The sequence below is a fragment of the Gobio gobio genome, assembly GCF_949357685.1.
Source record: "Gobio gobio genome assembly, chromosome: 20".
Taxonomy (NCBI): Eukaryota; Metazoa; Chordata; class Actinopteri; order Cypriniformes; family Gobionidae; genus Gobio; species Gobio gobio.
In genome coordinates, this window is record NC_137113.1 from 55,001 (window position 1) to 71,561 (window position 16,561).

Sequence of the window (16,561 nt, forward strand, 5' to 3'; positions counted from 1 at the left end):
GAGAGAGAGAGAGAGAGAGAGAGAGAGAGAGAGAGAGAGAGAGAGAGAGCCGCGAGTCACGTGAGCCATGACGTCAGCGAGTCTCCGAACCCATAACGACAGATCATGATCACTACTGCTCAAATATAACAACTGGCTTCAGTTTGTGTGAATGCGTTTAAAAATTATATTTAGTCCAATTGTGTTTTTTGTTCTGAAAGCAGTTAAAAAAGACGGGTATTAGTAAATAATTTAATAATTTCAATATTGTTCATCCTTAGCAGTATCAGACCAGCGCTTTATTGATTGATTTATTCCCTCTGGTTATTCTAGTGTATGAATGAATATTAAAATATTAAATAAACAAGCGGAACATAAATTATTAAAAGTCAACTCCAGACTTCATGACCCACAGTGCATTGCGCGGCTGTCGCGGTCATGTGACGTCACGCTGGAAGGTTCAGGAAGGGTTTGCTCACTTTGCTGCTGTTGTTACGTCAGAGCTGAAGACGCGCATCGAAGGTGAAATTAGAAAACAAACCAACTGGTGAGTTGTTCTTTTAAACGTCATGTTTTTACAGTAAGTGCAGTGTAAATGTGGTTCTGCGGGATAGTTTGACAGCCTCAGCCACTGGAGTGAGGCAAAGCTAGCATTCATACACTCGAACATGAGTTTGTAGTTTAATCAGGGGCCAGTTGCATAAACTCAGCCATTATGTTTAGACTGTGTGTTTTGAACTAATTTGACACACTAGTAATTAGTCAAGATGTAATCAGTCTTACTTTTCTGATTCAAATCAGACCAATCTAACTTTTTATGTAACTGGCTGTTTATGCAACCGGCCCCAGATCTTCCCGTTCTCCTGTGCCGGCTGTGTTCATAAGGCATGAGCTCTAATGTGTGTGTGTGTGTGTGTGTGTGTGTGTGTGTGTGTGTGTGTGTGTGTGTGTTTTAACACACAGTGATGCTGGTGTCACGGCTGTCATGCCTGCGGTCCGTCCCTGTGTCCGGGCTCCGGTCAGCCCTGGGTTTGACCCCCCTGACCCTGACCCGCTCGGCCCTGATGAAGCCCCGCCCACCCCTGATGCAGGTACGCCCGCACCTGAGGCCGACATGTGCTCGTGAGTGTGTGTTGTGTTATTAACGTTGTGTTGTTTCCGCTCAGGGTTACTCCACCAAGGCCAGGCTGGGGCTCCGGCGGAGCAAGACTTCCCAAGAGCAGCTCCAGAACGCCGCATTCGAACCCGCCTCCGACACGGCCATTAAGAGTCAGTTCTGTTCTTCTATAAAGATTCCTCCACTGTTACTCCTTTAGCTGGCCGGCGTTCAGCTGGTGTTGACATCCGTCTCCGTGATCTGATCATTAGCCCCATCAGGCCGTCCCAGAGGAGAACTGACCGCTTCACCTGCCCTAAGTCTTTGGGTGGTGGGGAGAAAATATGAATCTTTTCACACGGTCTGGGATTTCTGTAGAGACATTTATTCATATTATTACTGAAGGCCTGTCTTTATTACACATAGTCAAAGGAAAAGATTCGGACTCCAGGAGCCTCATTTATAAACGTTGCGTACGCACAAAAGAAGGCGTACGCCGCTCTCTACGCAATAATTGGTATTTATAAAAAGCAAACTTGACGGGAAAATGTGCGGTCCTTCACGCAAGCTCTGACCCAGGCGGACGCACAAAAACGGCTGAAATGAGAAATGGCCACACCGATGGAAGGAACACGTGAAAGTGTGTGAAACTACAGACCGTTGTGTAGAAGAAATGGCAAAACTGCCTCTCATAAATAACACAAAGACTTCACAAAGCAAGCCTTACAATGAACAGCCGACACCAACACCCGTTAGATCGATCTGCAGTGTAAAACAAACTAAATCAAAACAAAATTACAACAGAAATTCAAATTAAAACGTATTTGCAAACAGAAATGAGAAATATGTTCTGCAATAATATTGGCATGTTATGCAATTCATCCTCATAAATAATATGGTAAACAGAACGAAATAGCTAATGTACAAAACTGATATTCTTGTCAATGTGTCCGTCTGGCGGAGCAGATATAGATGCAGATAGATAGATGGATGGATGGATGGATGGATGGATGGATGGATGGATGTAGTGCTGGGCGGTATGACCAAAAATGTATATCACGGTATTTTTCTAAATTATATCGGTTTCACGGTATATGACGGTATTTTTTCCCCTATGCATGACAGGGTGTTAATCACATTTTCTACTGATTGAGAGAGGAAATACTGCAGGAGATTGACTAGAATGCCCTGTTTTACTGTCATGACGAGTGAATATTGTAGAAAAATTCCACACTAGAGTTAATAGGCCTACAGGTTAACAAAATGATGCTGTGGAGAGACAACAAACAATAAAACACAGACCTGCAACACGCTCAGAATCATACTTACAGACACCTGAATATTAAAAGTTGAGTTGAGGGCACCTTAAGCATTTTAAAAATCTAACCCTCTATAACAACAAACTGCCAAAACGAGGAGAAATGAGGATATTAGCAATACATTTAACAGGACTCTCGGAACGAATGACACACATCAGTTTAACACAGAAAGAATAAAGCAGTTACTTTTTGGCCCATTCTTCTTTGAATTGTCAGTTTATTTATTAACTTACATCGTCTTTTGAATAATCCATCGTGTCAGCGCGCTCGTGATCAGACATAGGTTATCAGTGTAATCAGTGCATACATTTCATTTTAATAAGACGTGATGAAATATGCGCGCATACACACTTCTGGTTCATGTCTAGAGCACTAGAGTTTTTGAAATATGTCCATAAAAATTTTAAACGCACTCGCTCCGGTCTATATCAGTGCTATATGATCCATGTGGTGAGCGTTGTTAAACTCATCGCAGCGCTCCGTGCAGAAACCGCGCTCTCGCGCGCCGCGTGTAGTTTGAATTCTCAACAATAATCAAGGGCTGAATCCGACATCGCTCCCATAACCTCAAATAGTGCATTATTTGGAGGGCACAGAGCTTTGTAGTGGTGTCCGAAACCTTAGAGGACATTATTGAGTGCACTCATTCTATCCCATTGCACCGCAATAACGAGTGTACAGCAGATGTACACACAACGGTTGTCCGACTTCACGCACGTTTTCATTCACTCCTTCAAATAAAGTGATAACGTAGGGAATAGTGAATGAGAGTATAGGATACAGCCATAGGCTGTGCTGTAATGCGATCTCAACTGTGCTCTGACTGCTCTTTCTACAGTGCATCAATGAAATGGGTCCCCTCACAAACAATGACGCGCTGCGCCGCGTTCCGAACGTTGTTTAAGCGACATATACCGGTATTGCGGTATCAACAAAATTCATATCATAAAGAAAATTAATACCGGTATTCGGTATGAACCGGTATACCGCCCAGCACTAGATGGATGTATTAATTGTCCACTGGGGAAAGTTGTTTTCATAGTAAACTGTCTTCATCAGCTAAGAAATCATGGTATTCATGCATATACCTTTAGTTTTATTTTTGCTAAAATAACGTATAACGTATGTCTCAACCATTCAGAAAACTGCAAGACATTACATTTGAACTATTTCCCATTTCCACGTAGATTATAACCGACATCTGTAGCTTGTCAGATGGAAATAAAATGCCCCATCACAATGTGTAATGACGCCGATGGCTGATCTTGAGCTCTAGAAGATGTGGCGAATGGAAGGATTCAGAGTGAACTCATCTTCAGACAGCGAGAAGACACACTCTGGCGATGGAGCACTAGACACTTTTTTTGCCTCGACTTTGATGTCCGACCATTTCTTTTTTATTTCGCTGATGATCTGAGGTTGTGAGGCGACAGCATTTACGGCGTCTGCAACCTTTTGCCACTCAAGTGCCTTTTTGGCATCAGTAATGCCCACACTGTGCCCTCCAAACAACACTTTTCTCCTCTTTTCCACCTCGCCAACGATAACTTCTACTTCACATTGAGTGAAGTTATGTTTTTTTGATTTCCTCTCTGTGTTTGCCATGATTTCGCAATCGATGAATATTAACTTGTGGGCTAGGGTTAGACCCTGGTCATTTCTAACCTACTTCAGCTCACCTGGCCTGGGATTTTCAAGCGACCCTGGAGCCTGGGTTTGCTGATTTGGGTCAAGCGGGTTAACCCTTTATTGTGTTGGAGACTGACCCCTGACCTCGACCGCAGAGACACGGACTGCTCACTCAGATCTCTGCTGGTCTGACGTCACTGCAGCAGGTCTGAGTGATCCCTGAACATCCAGACGCTGAGACGGATGTCAATGCCAGTCTGGGCCTGGTTCCCCAAAAGCATCGTGAGTGGATCACAGAAGCCCAGTCTCTACGGTCAGCTTCGCTCACGATGCCTGTGGGAAACGAGGCCTTGAACACGAATGAACCCTTCAAACTCTGAGTGAGGACAGGTGTGAGTGTCCTGCTTCTCTCTCCACAGTGGAAACCATGGGCAGGATCTTCGTGGCAGGAGGCGCGGCTGTGGGTCTGGGGGCTTTGTGTTATTACGGCTTCGGGATGTCCAATGAGATGGGAGCCATCGAGAAGGCAGTGTAAGAGCCACATTCCCACACTATCAGGCCAGAGTATGAGAGCGGAGCGCTCCACTACCGCTCCATCACGAGTGCAATTCATGTCAACAGCCCATAATAGAACAGCATTTTTATCCAGAACACACACGTTGAACATGTTTATCTAGCTTCAGTACCGCCGCTCCCACCACGCCCTGCGATAGAGGACCACAAGAAACGCTCTCTCCACCGCGGGCATCATAAGGTTAGGGTCAGGGTTAGGGCATCATAAGGTTAGGGTCAGGGTTAGGGCATCAGGAGGGCCAGCAGCTGGACTGGGTTAGGGTCAGGGCTAGGGCGTCAGGGTTAGGGCGTCAGGGTCAGGGTTAGGGTCAGGGTATCAGGAGGGCCAGCAGCTGGACTGGGTTAGGGTCAGGGTTAGGGCATCAGGAGGGCCAGCAGCTGGACTGGGTCAGGGTTAGGGTTAGGGCATCAGGAGGGCCAGCAGCTGGACTGGGTTAGGGTTAGGGCATCAGGAGGGCCAGCAGCTGGACTGGGTTAGGGTCAGGGTATCAGGAGGGCCAGCAGCTGGACTGGGTTAGGGTTAGGGCATCAGGAGGGCCAGCAGCTGGACTGGGTCAGGGTTAGGGTTAGGGCATCAGGAGGGCCAGCAGCTGGACTGGGTTAGGGTTAGGGCATCAGGAGGGCCAGCAGCTGGACTGGGTTAGGGTTAGGGCATCAGGGTTAGGGTTAGGGCATCAGGAGGGCCAGCAGCTGGACTGGGTCAGGGTTAGGGCCTCAGGAGGGCCAGCAGCTGGACTGGGTTAGGGTTAGGGCATCAGGAGGGCCAGCAGCTGGACTGGGTTAGGGTTAGGGCATCAGGGTTAGGGTTAGGGCATCAGGAGGGCCAGCAGCTGGACTGGGTCAGGGTTAGGGTTAGGGCATCAGGAGGGCCAGCAGCTGGACAGGGTTAGGGTTAGGGCATCAGGAGGGCCAGCAGCTGGACTGGGTTAGGGTTAGGGCATCAGGGTTAGGGTTAGGGCATCAGGAGGGCCAGCAGCTGGACTGGGTCAGGGTTAGGGTTAGGGCATCAGGAGGGCCAGCAGCTGGACTGGGTTAGGGTTAGGGCATCAGGGTTAGGGTTAGGGCATCAGGAGGGCCAGCAGCTGGACTGGGTCAGGGTTAGGGTTAGGGCATCAGGAGGGCCAGCAGCTGGACAGGGTTAGGGTTAGGGCATCAGGAGGGCCAGCAGCTGGACTGGGTTAGGGTTAGGGCATCAGGGTTAGGGTTAGGGCATCAGGAGGGCCAGCAGCTGGACTGGGTCAGGGTTAGGGTTAGGGCATCAGGAGGGCCAGCAGCTGGACTGGGTTAGGGTTAGGGCATCAGGGTTAGGGCATCAGGAGGGCCAGCAGCTGGACTGGGTTAGGGTTAGGGCAGGGTTAGGGTTAGGGCATCAGGAGGGCCAGCAGCTGGACAGGGTTAGGGTTAGGGCATCAGGAGGGCCAGCAGCTGGACAGGGTTAGTGTTAGGGCATCAGGAGGTTCAGCAGCTGGACTGGGTTAGGGCAGGGTTAGGGCATCAGGAGGGCCAGCAGCTGGACAGGGTTAGGGTTAGGGCATCAGGAGGGCCAGCAGCTGGTTAGGGTTAGGGCATCAGGAGGGCCAGCAGCTGGACTGGGTTAGGGTTAGGGCATCCGGAGGGCCAGCAGCTGGACTGGGTTAGGGTTAGGGTCAGGGTTAGGGTTAGGGCATCAGGAGGGCCAGCAGCTGGACTGAGTGGGTTAGGGTCAGGGTTAGGGCATCAGGAGGGCCAGCAGCTGGACTGAGTGGGTTAGGGTCAGGGTTAGGGTTAGGGCATCAGGAGGGCCAGCAGCTGGACTGGGTTAGGGTTAGGGTTAGGGCATCAGGAGGGCCAGCAGCTGGACTGGGTCAGGGTCAGGGTTAGGGTTAGGGCATCAGGAGGGCCAGCAGCTGGACTGGGTTAGGGTCAGGGTTAGGGTTAGGGCATCAGGAGGGCCAGCAGCTGGACTGGGTCAGGGTCAGGGTTAGGGTTAGGGCATCAGGAAGGCCAGCAGCTGGACTGGGTTAGGGTTAGGGTTAGGGCATCAGGAGGGCCAGCAGCTGGACTGGGTATAGCTTGATACAGGCGGATCATTCAAACAATGCAAAGGTTATGATGACGGCGACGGACAGTTTTTGTAGTTTATATAGAGGCGATAACAGGATAATTTACACAAAACTTGCACTTTGAATCTTATTTTCAGGCCCCGAAACACTGTAGTAGGCAAAAACACAAATGTTTTTCTGAAAATTATGTTTTGTAAACGGCCCCTAAACCACATCAAGGCCAGATCTGATCTCATGCCAGCAGGAAATCTGAGTGCAACCCTCTATAGTGCGAGTAAATCGTCACTCTGGGCGATTAAATAATATCTATCATTAGCCATTGGCTAATAAATTCTCAGATTTGACTCACCAGTGTGTGTGTTTGATGCTAAGAATAGGGTTAGCATAGATATATTTCTACTCGCTGAACTCTCTGAATGAGCGCTGGAGAGTTTTGCTCTCGTCAAGCGATCTATACGATTTCAGATCAGCTCATCTGACGTACTGTGAACTCTAGTGTTAAGAACTGTCACTTTGCTGAGCGCGTTTCTCACACACACACACACACGAGAGAGAGAGAGAGAGCGCGAGTCTTAAATACCACCCAAAATCGACGCGCTACATGTTAACAATATTCTTTATTGTATTTTCCTGTCAAAATAACAAGTTCCTTTGGAATTATTCAGCTTTTAAGAACAAGCAGAAGATATGGTAGTGGGCGGAGCTAATGTGCAAACGGCAATCTCATTGGCTGGCGCTCATCTTTTCCTGTCTCTGTTTTGATTTCAGCAAATCAGTTTGAGCGAATGCTGTCAACGTGATTAATATTCATGAACCCAGCAGCTCATCAATCCTTAGTGCGCTGTATATTGTTGTTAGTAGTAGAATTAGTAGTATCTTTTAATAATATAATATAATTACTATTATCTATTTTTTTTACAGAATCACCAACAATATCTTAAGCACCACCACCAGTCCAAAGTTCAGTTAAATGACAAATATGCATTAATACATGCTTTCCAACAGTTTTAGTTCTAATTACTACATTTATGCATTTAGCAGAAATGTTCTAAAAGTACTAAAGTTCTATCATTATATAGTGCTTGATTATCATAATATCATAACAGTCTAATGCTAACTGATGTTAAGCGTGTATGTTTTACAAAGATATTGATACTTTTGGTGGTATATATGTATATATAAAGTATAATATAATATAATAAAGTATATCAGTCTAGCGACTAAACAAAAAAATGTACTAGCCAAAGGCGATTCTATTGCCAAGGTGTGTGTAGAGGGTTGGGTTGTTAAGAATGAGCAGGAAACTGAAGCTGTGTGTGTGTGTGTGTGTGTGTGTGTTCCAGGATCTGGCCGCAGTACGTGAAGGACAGGATACACTCCACATACCTGTACTTCTCTGGAAGTGTGTGTGTGACGGCTCTGTCCGCGGTGGCTGTGAGCAGGACGCCGGCGCTCATGGGACTCATGATGAGAGGATCCTGGATGGTACGCAAGAGATCTCATTCACACACATGTGCCTTTAAAGGGTTAGTTCACCCAAAAATGTAAATTGTGTCATTAATGACTGAGCCTCATGTGGTTGGACACCCGTCAGACCTCCGTTCATCTTCAGACACAAATGAAGATGTTTTAGTGTAAAGCTGATACTGAGAAAGGCTTCAGATAGGCCTCCATTGGCATTCAGTTCATTTACACTCACAAGACCCATAAAAGGCTCTAAAAACGTCATTACAAAGTCCATCTCACCACAGTGACTCTACAATAACTTTACGATACGACGACAATAGTTTTTGTGCGCAAAAAAAAATCTAAATAACGACTTTATTAAACCTCTTCTTGTCTTCCGTGTGTGTCTCCACGACGCATGCGTGAGAATATGAGCAGATCCGGCGTTCGGGAATCCATGAAATGCTCACTTTAGCCTGATTTTGAGCTTTACAGCGAGACCTAAAGCACGATCAGTGTAGAATTCAACAGCTGAGATACGCGCGTCTTCCTCTGCTCGTAAACAAATCTCTTCTGGGTCATGTGTCCGAACGCCGGATCTGCGTCATATTCTCACGCATGCGTTGGATAAAGGCGTTATTTAGATTTTTTTTGCGCACAAAAACTATTGTCGTTGCTTTGTAAAATGATTGTAGAGTCACTGTGGTGAGATGGACTTTGTAACGATGTTTTTAGTGCCTTTTATGGGTCTTGTGAGTGTAAATGAACTGAATGCCAATGGAGGCCTATCTGAAGCCTTTCTCAGCATCAGCTTTACACTAAAATATCTTCATTTGTGTCTGAAGATGAACGGAGGTCTGACGGGTGTCCAACCACATGAGGCTCAGTCATTAATGACACAATTTACATTTTTGGGAGAACTAACCCTTTAACCCTCATGCCAGCGGCTCTGACTGAAGCGGACGGCCCTGTTCATCTGCTGAGGGTCCGGCTCGTCCTTTAATATGGAGAGGGGGAATGTGTTTAATATGGAGAGGGGGATTGTGTTTAATATGGAGAGGGCGAATGTGTTTAATATGGAGAGGGGGAATGTGTTTAATATGGAGAGGGGGAATGTGTTCCTGTGTTTTGCTGAATTCAGAGATGATTCTTGCTCATTGCTGTGGTGTGAATGTGCGCAGGCTATCGGTGCGACGTTCGCTGCTATGATCGGCGCAGGAATGCTGGTGCGGTCGATCTCCTACGAGAACAGTCCCCTGCCCAAACACCTGGCCTGGGCACTGCATGCAGGTAAAGTGGAGAGGGCAATGCTTCAGCTGACCCCTAGAGGGCACTGCAGTCCTTTAGTTGCAGTTATGGCTCCTGCTCCTGTGTTCACTTAAATTCAAATTGATTTGTTAAGCGCTTTTCACGATACATATCGTTTCAAAGCAGCTTCACAGAAAATGCGTCTACATTACAATTTAAATTGATTTGTACATGTTATGCATTTCAGAAATGCACATATACAAAGCAAACCGATTAGCTAACTATCTACACTGCAAAAAATGCTTTTCTTACTTAGTATTTTTGTCTTGTTTTCAGTCCAAATATCTAAAAAATCTTACATTAAGAAGCATTTACTAGACAAGCAAACGTTTTTGTCTTGTTTTGGGGGAAAATCACTCAAAATTAAGGGAGTTTTTGCTTAAGATAAGCAAAATAATCTGCCAATGGGGTAAGCATTGATGACACAAGTAAATGTCCCACTTTAGCCTACTTAAACACAAATTGTATGAATATGAGTAATACTGTTGAATAAATAGGCCTATGAGTTAAAGCTATTAAATATCAGTTTTTGTTAATACTATAAAGTAGCCACCAAAACAAAATAAAGTGGCATTTTGAGGTTATGGAAAGTTACTTTGGCGAATACACAATACATCATGAACTGTTAATGAATCATAACTGCTCCTGATGAACAGATCGTACCTTCATGCAAATCCTGCCCAGCTAACACACGTCGAACCAGTTACGCGATTTATTGGTACTTTACTTATTTCATGACTTACAAATTGACATCGTAACGTTGCTCGTAGTTTGTCTTGCGCTTTATATACAGCGTAATATACTAAAGAGTGTGCGCTACGAGTGCAGTAAATAACGGCTGACAGGACAGGAAAGCTGGTTTCTGAGGTGAGAGAGATTTTTATTTCGTAACAAGCTACAAAAATTACGATGTTGCTGGGACTCCACGGTAGCATTTTGCCTACCTGGCTAAATGGGGAAACTGGCTTTCTTCAACCTTCCACCATGCAACTTGAGCGATCATCCAAGTCACGTGACATGCACTTGGAAGACAAATGTATATTATTTAGTAAATAAGATTATTATAATAATATTTAGTAAAAAATACTTGAAAAAAAAAAAAAAATACATTGTTTTCTGTTTGAATTAAGATTATTTTTCTTACCCCATTGGCAGATTATTCTGCTTATTTTAAGCAAAAACTCCCTTAATTTTGAGTGATTTTCCCCCAAAACAAGACAAACTTTTGCTTGTCTAGTAAATGCTTCTTAATGTAAGATTTTTTTGATATTTGGACTGAAAACAAGACAAAAATACTAAGTAAGAAAAGCATTTTTTGCAGTGTATTATTAATCAATATAATAACTATAGCACAGAAATAAGAACACATGTTAATGAGTAGGATATAGAGAAGTCCTGCAGGAGTTGAGTCGTCTCTTCACAGGTGATGGTCATCTGAAGTCTTTACGAGAAGCTGGATCCAGACTGGAGCTGGGATGGGCGTCCCGAGATAAAACAAAACAGAATAATAATTAGCGTAGCTGCTGTTCAAAGCATTAAGCAAAGACGATCATGTGCATTGATATAACTATAGAGTACACGGTTAGGAGAAGCATCATGTGAATACCTGGCTAAAGAGATGCGTCTTTAATCTAGATTTAAACTGGAGGAGTGAGTCTGAGCCCTGAACATTATTAGGAAGGCCATTCCATAGTTTAGGTGCCAAGTATGAAAACGTTCTCCCTCCTTTAGTGGACTTCGATATCCTCGGTATTACCAGAAGCCCAGAGTTTAGTGATCTTACAGATCGTAGCGATAGAAGATCCGTTAAATACACAGGAGCTAAACCATTTAGGGCTTTATAGGTCAGTAGCAATACTTTTTAATTGATACGAAACTTAACAGGTAACCAGTGTAGAGATGATAGAATTGGTGTAATGTGATCCTATTTTCTTGACCTAGTAAGAACTCTAGCAGCTGCATTTTGGACTAATTGTAGCTTGTTTATTGAGGAGGCAGGACAGCCAGCTAGTAGTGCATTACAGTAATCTAGTCTACAGGTCATAAATGCATTAATTAACTTTTCTGTATCAGAGACGGATAGCATGTTACGTAGCTTAGCGATGTTTCTGAGGTGGAAGAAGACTGTTTTTGTAGTATTTGAAATATGATTTTCAAAAGACAGGTCTCTGTCTAATATAACACCCAGGTCTTTTACTGTAGCAGATGAAGTAACAGTACATCCTTCTAAATGTAAGTTATAATTTAAGAAATTCTGTGTACCAGTTTTTGGTCCAATAAGTAATACCTCAGTCTTATCTGAATTTAGTAGGAGAAAATTACAAGTCATCCAATATTTTATATCTATAACACACTCTGTTAGCTTGGATAATTTAGAGATTTCATCTGGTCGTGCTGAAATACATAACGGAGTATCATCGGAATAACAGTGGAAACTAATTTCATGTTTTCTTATAATATTACCAAGTGGCAGCATATATATTGAGAATAGCAGAGGGCCTAACACAGAGCCTTGCAGCACCCCATAGTCTACAGACGTCATTTTTGATTGTTCACTATTTAAATAGATACGAAACTTAACAGGTAACCAGTGTGCGATCATATTTTCTTGACCTAGTAGGAACTCTAGCAGCTCATTTTGGACTAATTGTAGCTTGTTTATTGAGGAGGCAGGACAGCCGGCTAATAAAGCATTACAGTAATCTAGTCTAGAGGTCATGAATGCATGAACTAACTTTCCTGTATGACTTGTGTTTCCTGTGCAGGAGTGATGGGGGCCGTCATTGCTCCATTGACCCTGTTGGGTGGGCCGCTGATGATTCGAGCCGCCTGGTACACAGCAGGCATTGTGGGAGGTTTGTCGACTGTGGCCATGTGTGCGCCCAGCGAGAAGTTCCTCAGCATGGGCGGGCCGCTCGCCGTGGGGCTCGGAGTGGTGTTCGCCTCTTCTCTGGGTAAGATGAGGATGTGCTTTTGGCCTGTTTACTAACAGACTCTGCAGGGATTTGATCTCTTCCTCTCGTCTCCACAGGCTCCATGTTCCTGCCGCCCACCTCTGCGTTCGGGGCCGGCCTGTACTCGGTGGCGGTTTATGGAGGGCTGGTGCTGTTCAGCATGTTCCTGCTGTACGATACACAGAAAGTCGTCAAGCGTGCCGAGACACACCCTCTGTATGGTGTTCAGAAATATGACCCCATTAATGCGTAAGTGGACGGAGATTAGGGATGCACGGTATACCGGTACTGGGAAAATACCGGTATGTGTTTTATTTCAAGCGGTACGATATCAAGATTTTGCTCATTTCGGTTTATGCTGCTGTTCCGAAGTTCACCGCTAGATGGCAGTGTGCCACCCAAACTGACGCAAAACCGGTAAATGTGGTGCCATAGAGGAACAAAATGAATACAGCAGTTGAATCTCACTCCACAAGCACAAAACTAATTCATCTCAGAAATGCACATATACAAAGCAAACAGATTAGCTAACTATCTACACTAGAAAAAATGCTTTTCTTACTTAGTATTTTTGTCTTGTTTTCAGTCCAAATATCTAAAAAATCTTACATTAAGAAGCATTTACTAGACAAGCAAACGTTTTTGTCTTGTTTTGGGGGAAAATCACTCAAAATTAAGGGAGTTTTTGCTTAAAATAAGCAAAATAATCTGCCAATGGGGTAAGCATTGATGACACAAGTAAATGTCCCACTTTAGCCTACTTAAACACAAATTGTATGAATATGAGTAATACTGTTGAATAAATAGGCCTAGGAGTTAAAGCTATTAAATATCAGTTTTTGTTAATACTATAAAGTAGCCCCCAAACAAAATAAAGTGGCATTTTGAGGTTATGGAAAGTTACCTTGGCGAATACACAATACATCATGAACTGTTAATGAATCATAACTGCTCCTGATGAACAGATCGTACCTTCATGCAAATCCTGCCCAGCTAACACACGTCGAACCAGTTACGCGATTTATTGGTACTTTACTTATTTCATGACTTACAAATTGACATCGTAACGTTGCTCGTAGTTTGTCTTGCGCTTTATATACAGCGTAATATACTAAAGAGTGTGCGCTCCCAAACTGATGCAAAACCGGTAAATGTGGTGCCATAGAGGAACAAAATGAATACAGCAGTTGAATCTCACTCAACACGCACAAAACTAATAAAGAGAGTAGACGTGAAATTTGGAATGACTTTGCTTATAAAACTGCTGAAGAACCATCAAACTTTGCCAAGCATCGTCACTTAATTCCTGACTTGAATAAGACATTAAGAGATCGACAGGTGAGTGCAGAAATCAAACCATCTAATTTAGACATTTATTTTCTTTTAACACTGATCAACGCACATACATAAGATCGTATCGTTTAAATATGACATCTCCAGCTTCATAATATTTGCACACATACTATTGCACTTTATTCTCGTAAGACATAACCAACTGTGTTTATGTGACTACTCACTAAAGATGGACATTTTTGACATAATTTTGTGTGTATTTGTCTTAGGAAAATCACTTAATTTGGAATGTGTGAGCTCTGTTTGTTGTTGCTATAAAATCGCTCGCATGTTCAAATTGGTGAGATTTAAAAGGACGTGGCCAGTGATTTCCGTCAGCTGTCCCAAAACGAAAGCATAAGTGTTGAATCTGAGCGCACAGATGCTTTTATAGTGCAGGTGCGATGTCTTTTGAAGCTAGAAGCAAATTGCTCATTTTGAGAGCTAGAGAAGGGTGTATTGCTGAAATTACTTTGCTCAAGAAAGTTTCCAAATGACTGATTTGATCATCTTTGTTGATTCATTTAATAATAAACATTTGCGTTAATTTCCCGCTTCATAAACCTCAAACCTGCGAGAGTGAGTAAAATTATACGCAATACCCGCGCCAAAATTCAGACCCTGTGTGGTATCGATTTAATATCGGTACTTCGTATTAGATTGTGGTACTGTACCGAAGACAACATTGTGGTATCGAGCCATCCCTAATGGAGATTTCACACACAGATGTCACACAATATGTGACCTGTGACCTCATCACGTGTTGTTTCTCTGCTCTTACAGATGCATGGGCATTTACATGGACACGCTCAACATCTTCATGCGGCTGGTGATGATTCTATCCGGCGGAGGAAACAGAAGGAAGTAGCTGGAAGAAGACCAGACCACAGGAGGAGGAGATGCATCTATACAGAAATAATAATAAAGTGTTGCTTTAAAGGGTTGATTTGTTTATAAGTAAAAACATGTTTGGATGGTTTTCAGCTGAGACGTTCAGACAGTGACAGGACAGCGAGTTCATGAATGCAGATCTTCTCAATCAGTTCCACTTTTGGTGTAATTATAACAAACATTTGTGTATTTATTTCACAGACGAGCAGAGATTGTGTGTCAATTTGATTCTTGTGTTGTTTCAGTTTCTCAATGGTTCAATAAACTTTATTTGCATCTACATTTTACTACATCTTAATTGTGCAGTTTATTGCTTTTCAACAGAAGTTACCAGCAGTTTTTATCTTTGGCACAGTGATATCTAAAGACATCAGAAATATCTCTGATATCATAAATCACATTTATTTCTGGAGCACATTTAAAATCAACACATGTTGGCTGAAAGGGTTTTACATACCGGGAAAATTCACCCATACTTAGGCCCAATCCCAATTCTATTTTATTCGCCTTCCCCTACCCGTTCCCCTTGCCCCTTGAAACAGAGTGCCAGTGCATAGGGGTGAAAATATTCCCCTAAGAAATGGGACATCACTTCTACACCATTACACGTCATCATACCCCGTTTCTTTTATCAGTGTACTGTGACATTTAACCAGTATGAGCAGCAATGAAGTGGCTAAGCTATATCTAACAGAAATCAGGCGCGTCACGTTTAACAGATTACTCACTCCCAATAGAGTTTTGCACTGTATTTGGACCTAATAAAATGGCGCTCGTTTTCAGTTCAAAAACGTTTGAGCCAGAGTTTCCTATATGATACAGAACTTACAAGACTAGTGAAACCGCTTTTCCATCAGGCCAAACTGTTCTCTTTGTTTATTAACGGAGCCGGGACGGATATGGTTTCGTTGAACAACAGTGCTGCTGTGATAATGTTCATACGTTATACGTCAAGTCAGTCGTTGCCTTGGTAACGCAAAAGTTTGCAGACGATGCGTGATGTAAATATCGACTGCGTTATGAAGAATGACCATATATATATTTTTAAATTATTATTGTGTTCAAATCACTCAAATAGTGTGTTTAGCAAGCTTACCTAACCCTAACCCAAACTGGCAGCGAGGCACACACAAGTGATCGATCCCGAGTGGCAACACACACACATTCTAGTAGCACAGTAGTCGGTGGAGGGAAACTCATCATACACCTTCGTTCGAAGTGCTATCTGGCCCTTCTTACCCCTACCACTCCAGCCAAAAGAGAATCGAGACACCTCTACCCCTTCACGTGAACACGCAAAACGAAGGGTTAGGGGAAAGAGAAGGGCTAAGGGGTAGAAATGGGATCGGGCCTTAAAGCATGGGTCAGCAGTCCGGTCTGGACCTAAAGCATGGGACAGCAGTCCGGTCTGGACCTAAAGCATGGGACAGTAGTCCGGTCTGGACCTAAAGCATGGGTCAGCAGTCCGGTCTGGACCTAAAGCATGGGTCAGAGGTCTGGTCTGGACCTAAAGCATGGGTCAGCAGTCCGGTCTGGACCTAAAGCATGGGTCAGCAGTCCGGTCTGGACCTAAAGCATGGGACAGCAGTCCGGTCTGGACCTAAAGCATGGGACAGCAGTCCGGTCTGGACCTAAAGCATGGGTCAGAGGTCTGGTCTGGACCTAAAGCATGGGACAGCAGTCCGGTCTGGACTTAAAGCATGGGTCAGCAGTCCGGTCTGGACCTAAAGCATGGGTCAGCAGTCTGGTCTGGACCTAAAGCATGGGACAGCAGTCCGGTCTGGACCTAAAGCATGGGTCAGCAGTCCGGGCTGGACCTAAAGCATGGGTCAGCAGTCCGGTCAGCAGTCCGGTCTGGACCTAAAGCATGGGACAGCAGTCCGGTCTGGACCTAAAGCATGGGATAGCAGTCCGGTCTGGACCTAAAGCATGGGTCAGCAGTCCGGGCTGGACCTAAAGCATGGGTCAGCAGTCCGGTCTGGACCTAAAGCA

At 44.3% G+C, this 16,561-nt stretch overlaps 1 protein-coding gene across 1 annotated transcript; it reads left to right on the forward strand.

Moving 5' to 3' along the window:
• Positions 1-400: 400 nt before the first annotated feature.
• On the forward strand, positions 401-14,861 carry ghitm (growth hormone inducible transmembrane protein). Its single transcript, XM_079845386.1, has 9 exons — positions 401-526; positions 943-1,070; positions 1,146-1,248; positions 4,443-4,554; positions 7,982-8,123; positions 9,266-9,374; positions 12,158-12,346; positions 12,424-12,595; positions 14,462-14,861. The coding sequence occupies exons 2-9, from the start codon at positions 945-947 to the stop codon at positions 14,544-14,546; spliced, it is 1,038 nt and encodes a 345-aa protein (XP_079701512.1). The 5' UTR covers positions 401-526; positions 943-944; the 3' UTR covers positions 14,547-14,861.
• The last annotated feature ends 1,700 nt before the right edge of the window (positions 14,862-16,561 follow it).